The sequence below is a fragment of the Lissotriton vulgaris genome, chromosome 12, assembly GCF_964263255.1.
Source record: "Lissotriton vulgaris chromosome 12, aLisVul1.2, whole genome shotgun sequence".
Classification (NCBI taxonomy): Eukaryota; Metazoa; Chordata; class Amphibia; order Caudata; family Salamandridae; genus Lissotriton; species Lissotriton vulgaris.
In genome coordinates, this window is record NC_141700.1 from 718,471,881 (window position 1) to 718,490,628 (window position 18,748).

Genomic DNA, 18,748 nt, shown 5'->3' on the forward strand with positions numbered 1-18,748 from the left:
CCTTCATTGTGTACATTAGAGCTAATTTTGTCCTTACTCTTAAATTGCCACTGCAATGCTATCTGTAGTCTCATGGCCTCTTGGAATTGCCTTAATCATTCACAAATGTTGCTTCAGTGCCATATTCTCACATCATTCCCGTGGGACTTTTTTATTTGCAGATTTGTGGGCATTGTGATGACTGGAAAAAGACCTTCCCCTAGCCCATCTTTGACTAAACAAGCTCTTTCACACATAGGAATAGGTAGAAGGCATTGTCATTAAATATAATACATATACATGCCGTGTAATTGGCTTTTGTGGTGCTCTGTCACGCATTTACTACCATGTATTTTTGTACTAAAACATTCAACAGCACATTTTACATTAATCAATCCATCAATCAAATATTTATAGAGCACAGCAAATCACCCATGAGAGTCTCGAGGCACTGGAGATGTTTGCTGCTGCTTGTAGGCTTGATCATTCAAACCTTCAGGTCTTTAACTCTCTTCTGAATTGCTGTAGCGATGGTGCAGTCCGGAAGTGCAGGGGGAGGTTTCTCCAAGCCTTGGCTGCCAAGTGTGAAAAGGAGCATCCTCCGCTGTTGGCTCGAAAGATCTGTGGGGTTTCTGCAAGGGAGAGGGAAGCTGATTGAAGGTGTCTGGTCAGTTGGTGGAGAGTCAGGCGTTTGTTGATGTATACTGGTCTTTCGTTATGCAGGACCTTGTAGGCATGGGTCAGCATCTCACTTCTGATTCAGGAGCCAGTGTAATTTCTGGAGATGGGGTGTGATGTGGGTCCTTTTGGGCAGGTACAGTATAAGTCTTGTGGCTGATTTCTGTATTACCTGGAGTCTCTTCAGGAGGTGTGCAGTGTTTGCTACGTAGAGAGTGTTTATGTAGTCCCGTTTGCTGCTAAAATACCACATTGGTCACTTAAAATTATGGTACGCTGAAGCACAATATGTATTAGTGCTAACACTAAACTTCAAACACAAAATCTCAACTACCCAGAGTAATATAGAAAAGCTTGTAAAAACAGGGAGAGACCCCACTACCCAAGAGAGGGGGTACCACAGGTAAGTAAAAATTCAGAATTCTCTTGGGATAACCAAAAGGTTCTCAACTTGTTGAGAACCTTTTGGTTATCCCAAGAGAATTCTGAATGTTTACTAATATAGAAAAGCTTCAACATAGTTATATACGGCATCCACCACTGCCAGAGAACACAGAAACACATTTGACACCATTCCAAACGCTAGTCAATAAAGAATCTGGACACATCCTCAGTGCCATTGCTTCACAAGGAATACTTTTGGCAGAGCCACAGTCATGCCCAAAACAGTCAAATAGGCTACATTATCTGTAACCCAAACTCAGTCTATCTATAATCAAAGGCAGCTGGATTTTCTGTCCTGTGAAATGTATTGACAATTGGATAGGTCCTCCAGTAGCACCTTTCTAGCATATTATATACCCAAAGCTACATGAATAAATCATTGGCACACACCATAGATACAGAGTAGAAGACAATTTCCAAAATGTATAAATTGATGACTTTGGTCTAGCAGTGAAACAGTCAGGTGCGGCCTAGAAAAGGGAGCTAACCAGAAACTGTAATTTTCAACTACAGAGCACAGCGATTGGTATAGCAGGTCTTGCTGAGCTTATATCGAGAGACATGCAATCCTTGACCTACACTTCCATTTGCATCGCAGACGAACTCAAATCTCGTGAGGTTGAGTCCTTGCCCAACTTTTACTACAGAGATGATGGGTTGAAGATCTGGTCAGCTATCGAGAGGTGAGACATGACTTCTTTGTCCCTGGTGGTTTTTTGTTTTGCTTCCAGTAATGGGTTATGATCTTTTTATGAATTTTTACAGAATACTTTTATCCAAAGCATTGTACCTAAAATGTGAATAGCTCAATGTCCAGTTGCACATGAAAAATAATATTTGTGATTGACAGATTGATAGGAAGATGTAAATGAGACACACAACCAAATAGCTAAAAGGAGGAAAAAGTCATGTACAAGAAAAAAAGATTCAACCTGTGTTAGCATTGAGGAACGTAGAAGAACCATTGATAACACCTAACAGAGATTGGGGCTGATACTGTGAACAGCCAAGATTTAGAGAGGGCACTGTATGCCTTTGGCAGAGTTGTCCCCACACTCCATTTTATTGTGATATTTGATCCTCTGATTTTATTTTACATATCATAGACATTAGCTGTTCTTTTCCAGTTGACAGTGAATTGAAACTAGTACTCCCTGAATGCATTAGGGTGTCAAATGAAAAGTAAGGGATAACAATGTAGGGTCCAGATATCTTGTGGAGATTGACAAATCTACCGAAAGAAGCTGATCAAAAAGGGGTTAATGTTTAATAAATCAAAGATCAATGATGACATAGTGATGTGCTGAGGATTTAATAAGCAATGAAATTGAAGCTTACAAAGAGTAAGAATTCATTGTAAACGTGGCTGGATGGAAAAAATATGAAGAATACATTCTCTAAATAGAATGCAATCAGCTGAGAGTGACAGACAAAAAGAGGATAGATACTATCCTGGCATCCTATATACAGAACATTAATAGCTGAGGTATGGGATTACCAATGCTTGAAAATGGGAGTTAGAGAGAATCAAGTCTGAGTAATAGGCTTATGAAATGTTAATTCTGATTCGATTGCATCAAAGTTTGTGAGCCACAGATGCAAGAGGGATGACCGCAGGGGAATCAACTTGTCATCCAAAAGCCTTTAGACAGGCAGGCAGATAAATTGAGGCTGGGCAAGGGACTGAAAGGAAATGTAGAGCAATGAGTGTCCCCCATATAAGGGTGAAGCAGAACTCCAAATTAGAGAATGAACAAAGCAAGTTAAATATGGAGTAGTGAAACAGTGGGTAAGTTATTAAAGTATGGACTTTTAGGACTCCTGGGATGATGAAATTTAAAATTGCAGATGGGAGGGGAAAACTTAATAGTGAAATCAAGTAGCTGAATACGACAGACTAAAGTGAGGAATTCTCAGCTAACAACCAGAGTAGTTTGTTTTGACTAAACGATTAGTTCTCTACCATGGGAAATTTTTATAGATTCTCATTAGAATGTCCTGTAATGTGTAAATTGTTCATAAGCCAGTTCTGAAAATCTTTAGTTTATTCTCAGTAGATTGTCTCATCATGTTGATTGAATTGTTTGCCATCTCAAATGTAGAGTGCAGACCAGTGCTATGCTATGCAAGCAGGTTTGTTTGAAACTTTGCTTTCTGTCTTCAAGGCTTCATACCTGAGCTATGTTCTTTTGAAGTTTTGAAAGTGCTTAAAGTTTACAAATAAAAATAGGAGTTTCCTGGTTGCTTTGAGTTGCACTCGTGTGAGATTCTGAAAAGTTAATTCCAGCAAGGTCTAATTCCGAGGTCTAATTCATGAGTGAATTTAGACCAAACATCAGTAGATGATGTGGAATTTTGTGCTCTGCTAGTTTAAAATGACCACAAGGGAGGGTTTGTTCATTTTCCTTATCACTTTTCTAGGGTGGACACATGAGCTATGAACAGGAGAGGAGAGGTTCTGCCTTGCTGGATTCAGGATTTAGGTATATGGGACACTGTGGGATTATTTGCAGTTGGGCACACAAGCACTGCTGCAAATGTAGGTAGGGTTACCCATGGGAACTTTATCCCTATTAGTCATGGAGAGGCCAGAATCGTGCCTGGCGGAAATTTGGCACCCCTGGGCACACTCTTCAGAAAACTATTGGACCTGTGGGAGAAAGGACTGTATCTGCTGTTGTGACCTGTGAGGGGAAAGCAAAGGGCTTAGTTGGCTTTCCTCCTATTGAGCTACAGGGACACAAAAGCTGCAAGAAGCCCATTTCCCTGAAGGAGTCTAGCGGACCAGTTTTAAACTGGATATTGCTGGTGGCTTCAGTTGAAGTGAGTCCTGACTCCCAAGTGCTGTAATTGAGGTCCTGGTACTCTTGGCTGGCATCAGTGCGGACGTCTCCTGTCTAACCCAAAAAGCTGGAGCTCAGAAATGTTTTCAATGCTTTATTTGGTGAATTGACAGAAGGCTGGGACCAACATGACAAGCTGATCTGCTGAATGTGCAGCGCAGGTGGGCCTGATTTCTCCATAGCTCCCACAAGGTTCTCCCTTCTACATTAGGATTAGTTAGGGCATTTTGACTCCATCCTGTAGCTTACTCAACGCACCCTTCGATGAGGATTCTATTAACACTGAAGATCTCCATGGCATGGAAACCCAAACTTCTCCCACTGCTGTTGACCACCACATCGGGAAATCGTGTTGATGCAATCTGGTGTCATCGAACCTTGCTCCAGCTTCCGCCTCCTGCCTTCGCACTGACAAATCCATCAATGTCCAGATCTGGTTCTAAGCAAAGAAGATAACTGTTGACCAGGACAAACCCAGTTTCTGTACTCACCCGGTGACTCTACCCCAATCTAACATGACCCTGCCTGTAGTTGGCCCTTTGTGCTTTTTGACACTATTTTCTTTATCTAAAACTTTGAAAATTGATTGCTTTGCTGCTCCACATTGAAAATTCATCTCTTTGCTTCTACTCATTGCATTTCTGTTGTTTTGGTGTTATTTTGTTCATTAAAAGATTCTTTATTTTTTTATAAATTGAAATGGTATTTCTATTGGGACCTAACAAGAATAGTGACATTTTTACTTGTAGGAGGCTATCATCCACCTCAACTAATGGTCCTCTCTCTCACAACTACAATTAAAGGAAAGCTGGATACTGAACTCCACAAATGACTTTACGGAAATGCATAGGCATCATTCTTTTATGGTTAGGAATCTTAATTGTCTGGCTATTTCTTTATGAACTTCAATTGTGTGTTGTACAACTTTGAGCACAACAGCATTAATGCTGCAAATTCTACACCTATTTCCATGAGCTATTCAATTTCCAGAACTGATCCTTAGTCTGTGCTATTTTAACCTGGATGGAAATAATGAGGGTGATTTTGTGTTTCTTACTTGGCTGGCAAGGTTGAATGTTTTTATTTATTATTGTTATTTTTCCAATCAGATTCATTGTAGAGCACTCATCAAGTTTCTTTTTGATTTCTCTTTACTGCTAGAGGTAAAATGAAATTGGATTTCGTTTTGTTATTAGAGCACTGGAGTGTTAAGTGCTCCATTAAAGGTAGTGGAGTAGCTCAAAGTCAATAGTGGCTTCCGTTCCAGAATTCTAATGTGTTTCTGTTACTCCCTGTTTATTATTCGAAAATTCCACCCATTGAGGGTTGAATGCTGCAAGAGTCTTATAGCCCTTATGCTATACCCATTGTTACAAACCCTGTACCTCATAGTGCCTCACCTGTGTCTCCGACCTACATTGGGGTTCAGGGCCGTTAACAACTGGTATAACCCTCATCAGTGGACTATCAAACTATAAAATACATCTCCCAAAAGACTAATAGAGTTGCTAGGGAACTTTAATATTGAACTTGTTTTATACTTTAATATTGCACACAAAATAAAACATACAAAAAAAGAAACATGAGATGATATCACGTTAACAGGATTTTCATGAAGTAAGACAATCACTTTAACACAACTATCTGAGCTCTCCACTCAAAACAATTCCAGTGGATAGAACACTCTTGACAAATATTTAGCAGATTCCGTTGGGTGTTCTCACAGCCCTCATCTGATGCCGCTCGCACATGTGCCTGAAGAGGATGGTGAGGCAGGACAGAGCGCAGTCATACTGGATGTAAGGGAGGTTTATTGGTGAAAGAGAAGTGTCTGCTCACCATAGTTTTCACAGCAAGTTCATGGTCAATTTTCTCCCTTATTCTTAACTTCTATAACACTGCCTGAACCCTTGCCTCTCACCCAAACAATGGCAAGTCCACCTGGTAAACCATTTGCTGGCCATGAACAGAGGAGATGAGAGATAGTCTCAATGAAGAAGTATAACGAGGGCGAGGGGTGGCTACAGATGGTTAGCAGTGCCCAAATACTAGGATTACTAGGCCTATGGGTCAAATGCAGCTGTTGTTATGCATTACGTAGTGCTTCAAAACTGCTGGAGGTGGTGGGGGCCAAGATTAACCTGAAATCTGGCTTAATTCTTAAATCTGTAGTATTACAGAAATGTGGTTAGGGAGCCACACTTTATGGCCATTGTCATGGGACCTTTCAAACAGTCAAGATTTCTTGCATCCACAGATCATACACACTGTCAAAGACATTGTGGTATGCAGCATAGAGGGTCCATGAAGTGGATCTTAAAGTGTGATTATTGTTGCTGCTTCTACATAGTTTTGGATGTGATGAGCGTAAGTGAGCCTGAGGTCAAGTGGAGGCAACTAGGGCCAAATACTGGCTGTGACAGAACAGAAAAGACCTCACCACAGCCATTTGTTGTGGCAGATTGCATTCTTGAATATCTCTGCACAACCTCCTCAATTGGAGTCACTGGGCTGTAATTCACCTCTTCTAGTCAGCACTCACTTGCAGTACACCTCAAGCAATACTCTTGAAAGCAGTTGCGCTGTAGTGACAAAGCACAGCAAATTGTGGATTCTGGCGAGGGGGATGGAAGTGGTTGTAATTCTTTTGGACACGTCCTCTGCTTTTGTCATGCTTGATCATACTATTCTTCTAAGTCTTAGAAGTCTAGGAATCCGTGGGACTATTCTACGATGGGTTATTTCCTTTTCATCTAACAGAACTTATCCAGAGAATTATTGATTGCCTTTAAAACCTCTGCTCATAGGGTGGCACAAGGACAGACTATATGCCCTTCACTTTTTAAATTCATATTTAAATCCATATGCATGTTTACTTTAAGAATATGGAACCAAGACCTACTTTTATGCAGAGGGCATGCAATGAATTTTCTCAGGCATTTTAGTTGAGAATATTTCCAATGTGGCCTCTGCGCTAGAAATGATAACAAATAGATGATTCTAGCGAGATAAACATATTGTTGATTATCAGTAGGACAGATATATGGGAATCAACTCTGGCACAAAGCAATGGGCCATTGTCCCACACTTGTGAAAATTACCTTTAATCTTTCCATTAAACTTATTAACAATCTCTTGCTGAATTTGCAGGTTTTGGCTGTGATACAATCTTGAATCTGTCAGCTGACACAACGTAGGCAAATATATTCATAGATTTCATTTTCTCATAGATTTTTTAAACCCAACTCCTTCAACAAGTCTATGCTGGATAACGTGTTATGGGAATTCAGTGTTTCCTAGTTTCCCGGAAAACGGTTTGGATAGTCCCCAAAGATATCACCCCATATGGAATATTTGTATTGGTTGCCTGTGGAGACACGTACACAGTTTAAGGTTGCCTGTCTGATGCATAGAACAGATTTTGGGCTATGTGCCACTGTTTTACTCACTTACTCGTCTATTGAAATCTTATATTTAGCCCACTTTTCTTGTTCTAAATTGTGAATTGCCCAAATGGAGAGGCAGATCACTCCATGTTTAAGGACCAGCACTCTGGCTTTCACTAACTCTTCATATCCATGTTCAATAAAATGATTTTGAATTCAGTAAAATGTTAAAATCCTGGCCCTTTACTACTTACGCATAATACTGGAGCATTGCTGAACTGGAGGAAGTAGTTCATTTGAGCCAAAATACTCTGTAAATGAGCGTGTTTGAGCTTTATAAATAAACGCAAGTAACTAAAAAAAAATCTTCATTGGTAAAACTCTCTGTGACTTGCTAAAGGGAGGCAGCTGTCGTACGACCTTAAAAGATACCCATGTAGATTGATGTAAACCTTCATTGTGGTTAAAGGTAACCTGAGACAAAGACCTTGACTTTGTACTTATTTTTGATACCTGACTGGCAGACACAAATATAGGTTCCAATTTGCTGTTCTGATTTGCATCTCGTCTGCTTTTGGTGGTGTAGTTGGACAAAGGAGTAACCAGAAATCTAAAATACCCCACCTAGTGAATAAAATCCCTATTAGCACTGAGTGAGTAAGACAAATGAGCCCATGGCCCATTAATGTCTTCTATAAGGTAAATTCTGAACATCATGTGGCCAAAAGAATTTGACCACACATCCATCTTTTTCTCACATCTTCCTTCGATTACTTCACCACTCCTTTCTCCATGACCTCAATTCTGCTCACTAGCCCTCCCTCCCTTCTTTGCCATTTTATCATGTTTGAGCTGTCTAGTTGCATTTTTCCCCACCCCACAGCTCCATCATACTAGTTTGGACAAAAAAGTCTCCAATCAAAGTAGAAGGAGCCATAAATCTCATTTTAAAGATTTTATTATACACACTAGCACAAATCACTACACAATTATTTCTGCAATTACACTTTCGGGGAAGGGAAAATACGAAGATGCTGTGGGGCTGTTTTAAAACTAGAATGCACTAAACATAAAAAGGATACTTTTTGTGATGAGGATTTCTATATCAACCAATGGTCTAGCACAATGCACTGTGTCAGGGGTATATCAGAAAATGTATTTGTCTAAAAGAACATTATATGCGAGGATGAATATAAGTTTCTTCACAAGGAGCACCCAGTGATACCAGCACTGTATTGCCTCCCTAAGGTACAAAAACGCCTTAGCGATCCACCTATGAGACCAATTGTATCTAATGTAAACCCTTTGTCTGAACCCCTCAGTAAGTACGAGGATTGTTTCCTTAGACCTAAAGTTAAGCAGCTCCCTTCCTACATTAAAGACACAACTGCTATGATCCAGAAAATCAAAGGTATTGAGTTTGTTCCTGCTAGGGAGTGAATGGTGACTTTGGACAGCAAATCCATGTACACCACTATCACCTATTAATTTAAAAGAAAAAGAAGGGAGGCTACTGGTTGAGTTATATTCCAAACCCTTGGACAGATGCACATTGTCACATCACACGAGTAGCCACCCGAAGTGCCAGAAAGACAGCATACCTTTCAGTCAATTTCTCCGTATTCGTCGAAATTGTACTGACATGAAGGATTTTGAGTATTATGCTAAGATTCCACAAGATAAATTACTGGCATGGTTATCCTGAAAGATAGATTTGAAACACATATAAGAGGGCCACATATTACAATTGTGAGTCTGTTTAAAGAAAGAGATAAAAATAATAAGGGGGAGAATCAGAAGATTGTGATGGTCATTAACTATACTAGAATAAGTAATAAGGTAAAGAATTTAGTGAAAAGGATCTGGTCTATTCTAAATACTCCAGGCAGCGAACCCCTTCAGAAACCAATATTTGCTTATAGAAGAAACAAAAAAGTACGAAACCATCTTGTACATACGTATAAAGAACAGAAAAGAAAAAATCAGAGCAGTATTGTAGATGGAACTAAAATACCAGGATTTTTTCCATATGGTTCATGTGTTAACTGTAGTTCTGTCATTAAGCAGAATAAGATAGAACAAAACAGAGTGTACCACTGGATAAATGACCTAGTAAATTGCAAGACAATAAACGTAATGTATCTTATTATCTTCTTATTATCTGCCCTTGTCAGAAATGGTATGTAGGTGATACTGGCAAAGATTTGAGAAAGAGACTAAATGAGCATAGGTCCGCCATAAGGATGGGTAAAAGGAAGGCTCCTTTGGTAGAACATTGATAGAACAGAAACATAAGGAAGACATTTTTTTTATTACACATGAAGAACAAGAAAAGTTTGATGTTAATGTTTTTAAATGTTTTTATTTGAACTAGAACTTGGATTGGATTGATACTCAATTAAGTGGATGCTTCACTGAATAAGGACAATGATAATATTTTTACTCTCGTTTTTACTATGCATTAAATGTGAAACAATGATTTTATTAATATATTGGTATATACATTTTATAATAAATCACTTTGAACAGGATCATGCATGTTTATTAGATGTTCTTTTAGATGAATAAATTTTCCGATATACATCTTACAATGTGCATTTTGCTAGACCATTGGCTGATCTAGAAATTCTCAGCACAAAAGGGATCCTTTTTATGTTTAGAGTGTTGAACTACCCAGTCTCTTTTGGCTTTATTGGATGACACTCTGTATTTGATATAGTTAAAACTAGAATGGACAGTCACTACACTCTCCAGCCCTGGGAGTAACACAGCCCCCTTCGGCCCTTTGGCATGGAGAGGAGGCACCCAATCCCTCAGGGACCCCCACACCCATCAAAGGATTCCCATTCCACCAAAAGTCAATTATACAGCTGTGAGATATAGGAGATTCAGGGTCCCCTTTTCACATTCTACAGGGGGGCATCATTTAGGTTACACCAGTGCTCCAGGAATATGGGCCTTGCTCAGTTCAAACGTTGGTCAAGAGATATCTAGAATACACTCAAAATAAAACCTCAGCAGGCTGACATGCAGTCACCATTTTGTGAGTTATCTATATACATGCATTTAAAAATAGACTCCTGTCCCCATATAGTCAAGCACCATACATGCAATTGAAGCTCACACTACTACAGCCACGCAGAGTAAACATGTATTCACCATTTATGTCCTACGTCACATGTGAAAAGTAAAAGGCTTGGTTGTGGGAGTCTAGTTAGATCTTTCACCAGGAGCAGCCAGTAAGCAAAAAGGGCTTGCCCTTTATACAACCTTTTTGCTGCCAGTGTCAGTCCTGTGAAAGGTCAGTTTCTTTTCAGGAGTGCTACACTTAAGAGCTGTATCTTTACCTTAGAGCGATGCTCAGGTGACTCCAAGTTATCACCATGGAAGTGTCACTCAGGGAACATATATGGTTGTCATGTTTGCTGAGTAAAAAATATGAAAACACACTCTTGTTTAGAGTGAAGCAGAGAGCAAGGTGCACGCTCTCCACAGCCGAAAACAAATGTGCTCTCCCAATGAGATTATTAACATCAGCACCATGGAATGGAGTACTGAGAAGGACCAAGACAGGTGCCAAATTTAAGTTCAACCAAGGCATTAGCCTAGCAAAGGCCTGCTTGCTCATCTGACATAGTTTCATGAAGCACTCCAAGTCCTGTAAGGGCTGGGTGAAGTGAGTGCCACCTCAAATGCTGGATGCAGGTCGTGAACAGTCTCACACGCAGAACAAAGACATAAGGATTTGCATAGAAGCTTAAAAGTGACATCTATTTTTGTTTGTGTCATGTCTTCTCTCCTTGCACATCAAACCATCTTTGTTTTCAACATTCTCCATCACTGTTCATCATTCTCTAGGGAGAAGTGGGAGTGGCCTATGTCTTCGCAAAAACTCCCTGCTACAGCTCCTACTCTGTCCTGTGGATGCCTTTATTTGGGGAAGTTAAAAAAACAAGCATTAACATGCTTACAGTTTGAAAACTTTTGTCTGCTGGATGCAGACTGGGGACTTGAGAAATAGCTCCTGTTTTAATACAAACTTGGAGTTAAAATCTTCTGTTGATTTACAACTGGTGAATGAAGGGAAAGTTGCTAGCATATTTCTGCAACAGAATATGGTGTTTCCTGTTCCCTACTGATAAATGTACATGTTGGGTGAAAGCCAAGGTCTTAGGAAAGATGCAACATTTCAGTTCAGAACTTTCTTTAAATGGTCCACAGAACCCCATCAGAAGTCTTTTATTCGTGCAAGGCCAGACTGGTCATTTAACCCATTGGTCATTTCCTCATGGGTTGGAGCTACTGGAGACAGGTTTTTGAGAAGTGACCTCTCCTGGTGGGCCTTCAGAAATATGCTCCAGTTTCCCGGGTTTTATTGCAGCAGGCACAGGTGAGAGAGGAATGAGAAAGCAATGAGAGAGGCATATTTGATCTTTTTTGCTAGGGCTGTTTTATTTCCCAGTCCAGCCCTGTACCTGTTCACATTCTGTCAGGAAAGGCAGACTATCAGAAAGGACAGGTGAACTCTGTTTATTGGGCGTCATTCTGGCAAGATCATTGTTGCTTGATTTCCGAACCAACTAGTGGCTTTGCGCCCAGTGCACTTGAACAACGTGTGCTTGTACCATGGAAATAAGCCTGGGTCACCTCTAGAGTAGCATCTAGAGATTGTGCATACAATTGGAGTAATGGAGGGAATGTCAGTAGGTTCTTATTGTGGGACGAGGATGACAGGATGTTGGAAGTGTGATACAATGCTGAGTGGGGAACGTGAAGGTTGGAATTTGAATAGGGCCACTTTGAGCTGGTGGTTAAGGTAGTAGCATTGTATCAGTCTTATGATGTACCTGTTGCTCCTTATTCTCAGAGGAATCAATGTGCAGCTTAAACCTACCCGCATGGGCCTAATATTCTGGGCCTCCATTGAATTCCTCATAAGCCCCCTGTATCAAGCTTGAATGGGAGAGTACTTTGGAGAATGAAGCAAGACCAGAGATTGTACTTAATTACCCATCTATAATAAGAGTACATTCAAGAGGGTTTGAGTAAGTTGACCCAGTCCATCTAATCTAGAGACTAAGGGCCATATTTATGAAAGTTACTGTTTGCGGTTACCAAATAGCATTTTGATACGAATCGCTATTCGGAAATTGAGATGTACGTAAGAGAGTATTCCATTTTTAGCAATTCAGTCACTGACATTGCAATTTCCCTACAACTCTATGGCTAAGGATGATGTGGAATAGGACCTTGCGGCAGGAAGTGGAAAGTTGCATTTTCTGATAAGGTGCTGGAGCTGTTAGCTGGTCCATGTGTGCCACACATTCCAAGTTGTATGGCAAAGCATAATTTTCTGTACCTGAGGCCCAGAAAAACAAACTTTTGGAACAGCATCCTGGAAAAAGTGAACTCTCTTGGCGTCGCCCAGAGGATCATACCTGAAAAAAAGAAACGCTGGAATGACATAAGATCTCTTACCAAAGAGAAGGTGACCAGCAGAGTGACTAAGACTCGTAGCACAGGTGGTAGCTTGTATAAACATCCTCCTCCCTCTCCAATAGAATCATTTATCGAGGGGACACTTAAACCTGAAAGTGCTGTGGCAGTGGCAGACATTGACACCTTCAATCCTGCAGGTAAACTATTTTCTTGTGTATATTTTCCCATAATATATTGTTTGTTAGTATTCAAGAATAACATCTTAGCTAACAAAATTCCATGTAGATGTTTGCTGCAATTTAGCAATGCATTATGGGGGTTGTAGTACAAGTGATATGGTGTACTGTGTGTTGATGAATAAACTACACATAGCTATATATAATATTCATTTAAAAAACACATAAATCACATTTTCACAAATAGTACGCAAACTTTGTAGCCATTTATTTATACCTCTGTACATACAATAGCACAGATGACACCCAGAACATGTCTGAAACCACTAAAGCTGATGAAGCAATTGCAAAGCATGTCACGTTCAATGCTGCAATTGCAGGAAGGTCAAGCGATTTCTGCCACGGAGAAGCAATGACATATGCAAAGCCCCAGGCACAAGCAGCACATGATATGCTATGACGCATTTACAAAATCAATCAATCGATTTCCAGTAGCCACCACCGCTCTTGCCAGGAGAACCGTGAACATCCAAAATGGCATGGGGCACTTCTGCTAAACTGTTGCATGCTGGCTGGTCCAAGTGACAGCGCCTGTCCCTAACATTTTACCACCATCTGAAAGAGAAGACAGCTGTAGCCTCAGTGGCATATCTTTGCCTGGTGGATGCTGTACAAGGCAAATACCCTGACACACATCTGCAACAGATATATTCCCCAATTCCACAGCCAAGTCCTGCTGAGTTGACCAACACCACAGGTCGTAAAATGTGGCTTTTGTATACACTCTGATGCAATATACAAGTGTGTTTGTTTTTTTCAAACTTTGTTGCTTTGTTTAACCCCTTAAACGCTGCCGTCGGCCAACGGTCGTCGCGAGCACTACCTTGCCAGTGCTGCTCACGACCGTTGGCCGACAGGCCAGCGCTCGTTATTCGAACGTTCAGCACTGGGTGCTGAACGTTCGACGCAGCAAAGGAGTTAAACAGTGACATTCTATAAAGATACAGTTGATGATACACAATAACAATACATTGTTACAACATAAATAAAATGTACTATTTCAGTAATGTAAAAACCTACCATTATGTGTGTTGGCTATTTCTTAGATACAGTCATTTTTCTTACCTTAAAAATAGTTGTTTGTGTTCTGCCGATTGTGTCCCCTCCTCTGAGTCTTATTCTGGCTCTATGCTGGTATTGTGTAGATCCTTCCTCATGGCTATGTTGTGAAGAATGGCACATGTGGCAATGTTTTTGCATCAGGTCTCTGGTCTGTAGATAGTGCTCCACCAGTCATGTGTAGGCATGTAAAACATGATTTGAGAATTTCAAAAGTCTGTTCAATTATTGATCGCTTTGTTTTATGTGCCCTGTTGTACTGTCTTTCATTTATGGGCCTTGAATGCAAGTATGATTTCAGGTTCCAAGGGTGCAAGGCATATGCACTGTCTCCCTAAATAGTATGAGAAGGAGAAATAATTTGATTATTTGCCAAGCATAATTTTGAGCACTGTATGAATTGAGTTTGCAATCCTCTTACTAGCTAAAATAAAAATCACCAAACTCACCGTAAGTTATTTATTCAACTGTGCTATAACAAAAAGGAGTCATGCGTGCTGCCTGGGAATCTGGCTACAAGCTCAGTTATGATGCATGAGACATCACACAGAATGTTTACATTGAGTGAATGGGTAATTTTGCTGTTTCTATAATTACATTCATTTGCAGAGTGGTGGACATATGGCAATATGTGTGCCATCAACAAACCAATGAGGTTTGGAAACAGTGCTACCCGATAAAGCAGTGAGTGTTTGAAAAACACATATTGTTTCACTTTGCCAATCACGATGTTCATAAACCTATTAAAGAATCTAGAAAATGCACTTAGTGATACTCCTCTTGCCACTGCTATAAATCGCTGGTAACTGCCAAAAGCTAAAAGGTGTGGACACCACATTATTTGTACATTTGGTGGGATTGCATTGCTGCTAACTGTTGGGGTTTGTAGATGAGGATATAACTTAGACACTATATGTAAAATTGCTTCCCTACTCAGTCTATACTTCTCATAAATCTCCTCATTCTGCTCAAACAGGGGGCCCCTGAGCCTCAATAACATCTCCTTTCTCCTCCTCCTTCTCTGCCTACCATCCAAAATCCTCATCCTACTTGCCAAGACATACAGACCTGCCATTCTGGAAGAGCCAGATGCATTTTGGGTGACTTTTTATCCTCTGCACCTCATTACCACCGTTTACACGTTGATGGTATTTGCCTTTCTTAAATGGCCATTTTGCGACTAATCACAATTAGTAAATCGTTTGTATATAGTGTTGGTGATTCACTATTTGGTAATACCGATTTTTTATTTCAAATTTCAAAATGCTAACAACGCGATTTCTACATGATGGAATTCTCAAATTGGACCATCGAAAATGCCTTTCATACATACAGGAAAACCATTTTGCATTTCCTAGTGGGCTGAAATAGTGATTCACACTATTTGTAAATGCGAAATGGCTTTGTACATATTGCCCTAAGTGTCTGCTCTCGATCGAGTATACCTGTAGAGAATCCATATTAACACTGCTTTATTGAATGAATGGAGGTGTGATGAGCGTGTACACCGCTGGGGAAATTGGGGCAAGATTTACAAACCTATTTTACAATCGCAAATACTCAGAACCTGAGTTCAGTCACATTTTAGGAGTCAGTAAACTTTTATTGACTCCTACAATAGATTTACGATCCCATACTGATTCACTGTTCGGAAGGTGTGTGTTGTAGGTGTCCATTTTAAATACTCAGTTGGAATGAGATGTTTGAAATCCAGTTGAAAAACAATTTAAAACTGCAGACTCCTTACTTGAGGTGGGGAGTCCTTCACAAAGGGGAAAGTGGCCCAAATGGTCCCACTCCCCTTTGCGAATGTAAAATAAGGCTTGTTCAAGAATGAGCAGTGGTCCATGGGAACCACTGCCAACTTTTAAACCTTTCAAAAACAATAAACTTAGTTTTAAATGTAGCCATGATTAATTGGAGGAAAACAGACTGTATTAAAAAAAACTTACTTTTTGTAAAGGCAATCAGATATGGTTGTCTGGTGAACCTAACATCTGTAATCTCAGTAGGAGACATATTTCATATTATTATTATACAGTTGACTTATAAACAGAACACTAACAAATGTTAGATGAACAACACTTACTTTCTCTGTATTAAGAAGTAGAGCTTGATCTCTCTTGATTTGGAAGTATTCCATGTGGCCTTTTACCTATTGACTGTACTCTATGTTCTCTTTTTCTTAGCTATGTGTCTGGAATTGTGGACTGCTACTATAAGGGTGACGAGAGCATCCAGAAGGACCCAGAGCTTCAAGCATGGGTGAAGGAGATCTTCAAAGAAGGCTTCCTGGAAAGACAATCCTCTGGTAAGATTGCTTGAACTTATTGCCAAGTGTTTTTGTTTATCGTCTCCATTCACATTTTTCTCACTGGTTTTGGCTTAATAATAATCTGGTATTTGTAAAGTGCAAGCTAATGACTCCTAATGGTCTCAAGGCACTGGGGGTCGTCTGGGAGATTAAGTTAGTTATTGCCTAGAGTCACATGATGATGAACTGAGCTGCCATCAGTGCTGAGAGCGAACCAGGAGCCCCGTACTATGGAGTCAGCCCCCTCTGGCCGCTTCACCACACCGCTCCTTAATATCCTTGATTGCTTGATATCCTAACCACAATACTTTGAGACGGGTTGTGAAATTAAAAGTTTTCAGAATTTTCATGCTTGAAGTGCCTTCCGCAGTTAAGAAAGAAAAGTTTCTAACACGGTTTGGAATTCATTTTCTGCATGCTTTAAATCCTGTTAAAATGCAAAATTTAGTTTTATAACTCAAGCTTATCTATAATTCTGTGCCATTTTTCAGTGTACTAGAATTCAGAAAGCACTTTCAACAATACTGTCAATGACATTGGATTGTAGCACCTTATTGTAACTATGTAGAAACTTTGCCAAAATTAAATATCCCACAGATATATTATTTCAACCAAACAACTGCAGGCCTACCTACCAATGGCCCATGAGGCACAGGATCTGACACAGGTAAATATCTTGTGTGTCTTCATAACATTTTTTCTGGTATTCTTTCAGGAGTGCCATCCTCTCTAAAGACCCGTGCTGAATTGATCAAGTATCTGACTATGGTGATTTTCACAAGTTCTGCTCAGCATGCTGCTGTCAACAGTGGGCAGGTAATTGTAAATATGGCTCTAGTACTATAGATGGTGGCAACAAATAACAAGGGGATGTAGGTGCGTAGAAAACTCATCTGTACCATATACATCTTAAACAGGTGTTCATGAGAACAAGCAATTGCAAAGTATTGGTACTTTACTGCCTCAAGACTAGTTCTGCAATTTATAAATATCACATACACCAGTACAAGAGGATCAGTAGGGGGTGTGGCCAGGGTGGTGACCCAGCAAGATACTTCTCTCCTGAGTTCCTCACATCTAGCTCCCAATCTCCCCGTCATGACCCATTATTGGCATTGAGGTTGTTCCTCTGCAGTTTCTTCCTGGGCCAAGATCCTGGTGATGAGAGCGAAAACCTTCCCCATACCTGGTGAGACGCTGCAGGAATGCTGGTAGTGATGGGGAGAGGAGTGACGGTGGCCATCTTATATGCACACCTGGAGCGGCCTGATTCGATCTGAGTAGAGGCCTGCACTGGTGGCGGATGACTGCGACGGTGGCCCACAATTAGCCACCATCTATGTGAGTCAGGAGCACAGGTGGTGGTGGTTTCCCTCTGTGCCCACCCACTCTGCTTCTAGTGGGCCTGATCCCCTTTGTGCATGGCTCATGCACCAACATGCCTGTGGTGGCCCAGAGGCCGGGATAGGCCCAGGCCTGGAGCACTGCAACCACCCTGGTGTCTACGGGGGCTTGGTGGGGGACTGTCAAGGCCAGATATGTTCCTCAGGAGCAGAACCCTCCAGAGGCGCACCTCCAGGCAGGTCTGACTCTGATTTCTAAAACACAGAGGATCAGAAGGGCCAGATGAAGGGAAGGGTATTAGGGAGGGTACAGCGGGGAGGGAGACCTAAAATAGATGATCCAACACGTGAGCAAATGTATTATAAACCAAAATTACAGCATTTTAATTGGCACATATGTATTTGACCTGTGGTATTTGGTTACCTGTAAGAAGAGAAAGGCATGCTCTTGTCCTATAACATTCTGTATATTAATGGCAGCCCTTTATCTTATAGAAGAACAGAAGCAATGTTCCACAGTAAAAGAATTTCAGGAAGCTTAGTATATGGGTCTCTCTCCGAATTTATCCCAGAATGTTCGAAAAGTTAAGCCTGGGAGGTTCATTTTCACAATCACATGAGCATACTATTGTTTATATATCTCCAATATTCTTAAGCCTGGTAGAAATACTGCACCTGATATGTTTATAGAACTTCAAATAATAACTAAACACTCCATTTCTATTCACATAGAGAAAAAAAACACCTGAACTGGCAGGTTTTCCTTCCAGAATTCCTGCACCAATCTGACATTACTCGAGAAAGCTCCAGGCAGAGAGAACGAAGATCTCCTACCTGCTTCTGGTCGTCTGACGGGAAATAACTGTAACAGGAAACGCTCCCAGGAAACACTTGCTGGAAAAGAGACTGCACCTGCAGCTCACGCAGTGGGCCACCTCAAAAGGGAGGCCACCTTAGTGCCTGATTAGGCACACCGCCGCCCACCTCGAGCCAAGGGGACCCCTGGGAGGAGCTCCCAAGTCTGGCA

The 18,748-nt window shown here is 40.7% G+C and overlaps 1 protein-coding gene across 1 annotated transcript in view; it reads left to right on the plus strand.

The window, feature by feature from the left end:
- Positions 1–18,748, plus strand: part of LOC147678111 (hydroperoxide isomerase ALOXE3-like) — a 168,419-nt gene that overhangs the window by 127,471 nt on the left and 22,200 nt on the right. Inside the window, exons 10-12 of the mRNA XM_086945970.1 lie at positions 1,615–1,784; positions 16,254–16,375; positions 17,094–17,194. Coding sequence (XP_086802096.1) covers positions 1,615–1,784; positions 16,254–16,375; positions 17,094–17,194 — 393 coding nt within the window. The remainder of the gene's footprint in view (positions 1–1,614; positions 1,785–16,253; positions 16,376–17,093; positions 17,195–18,748) is intronic.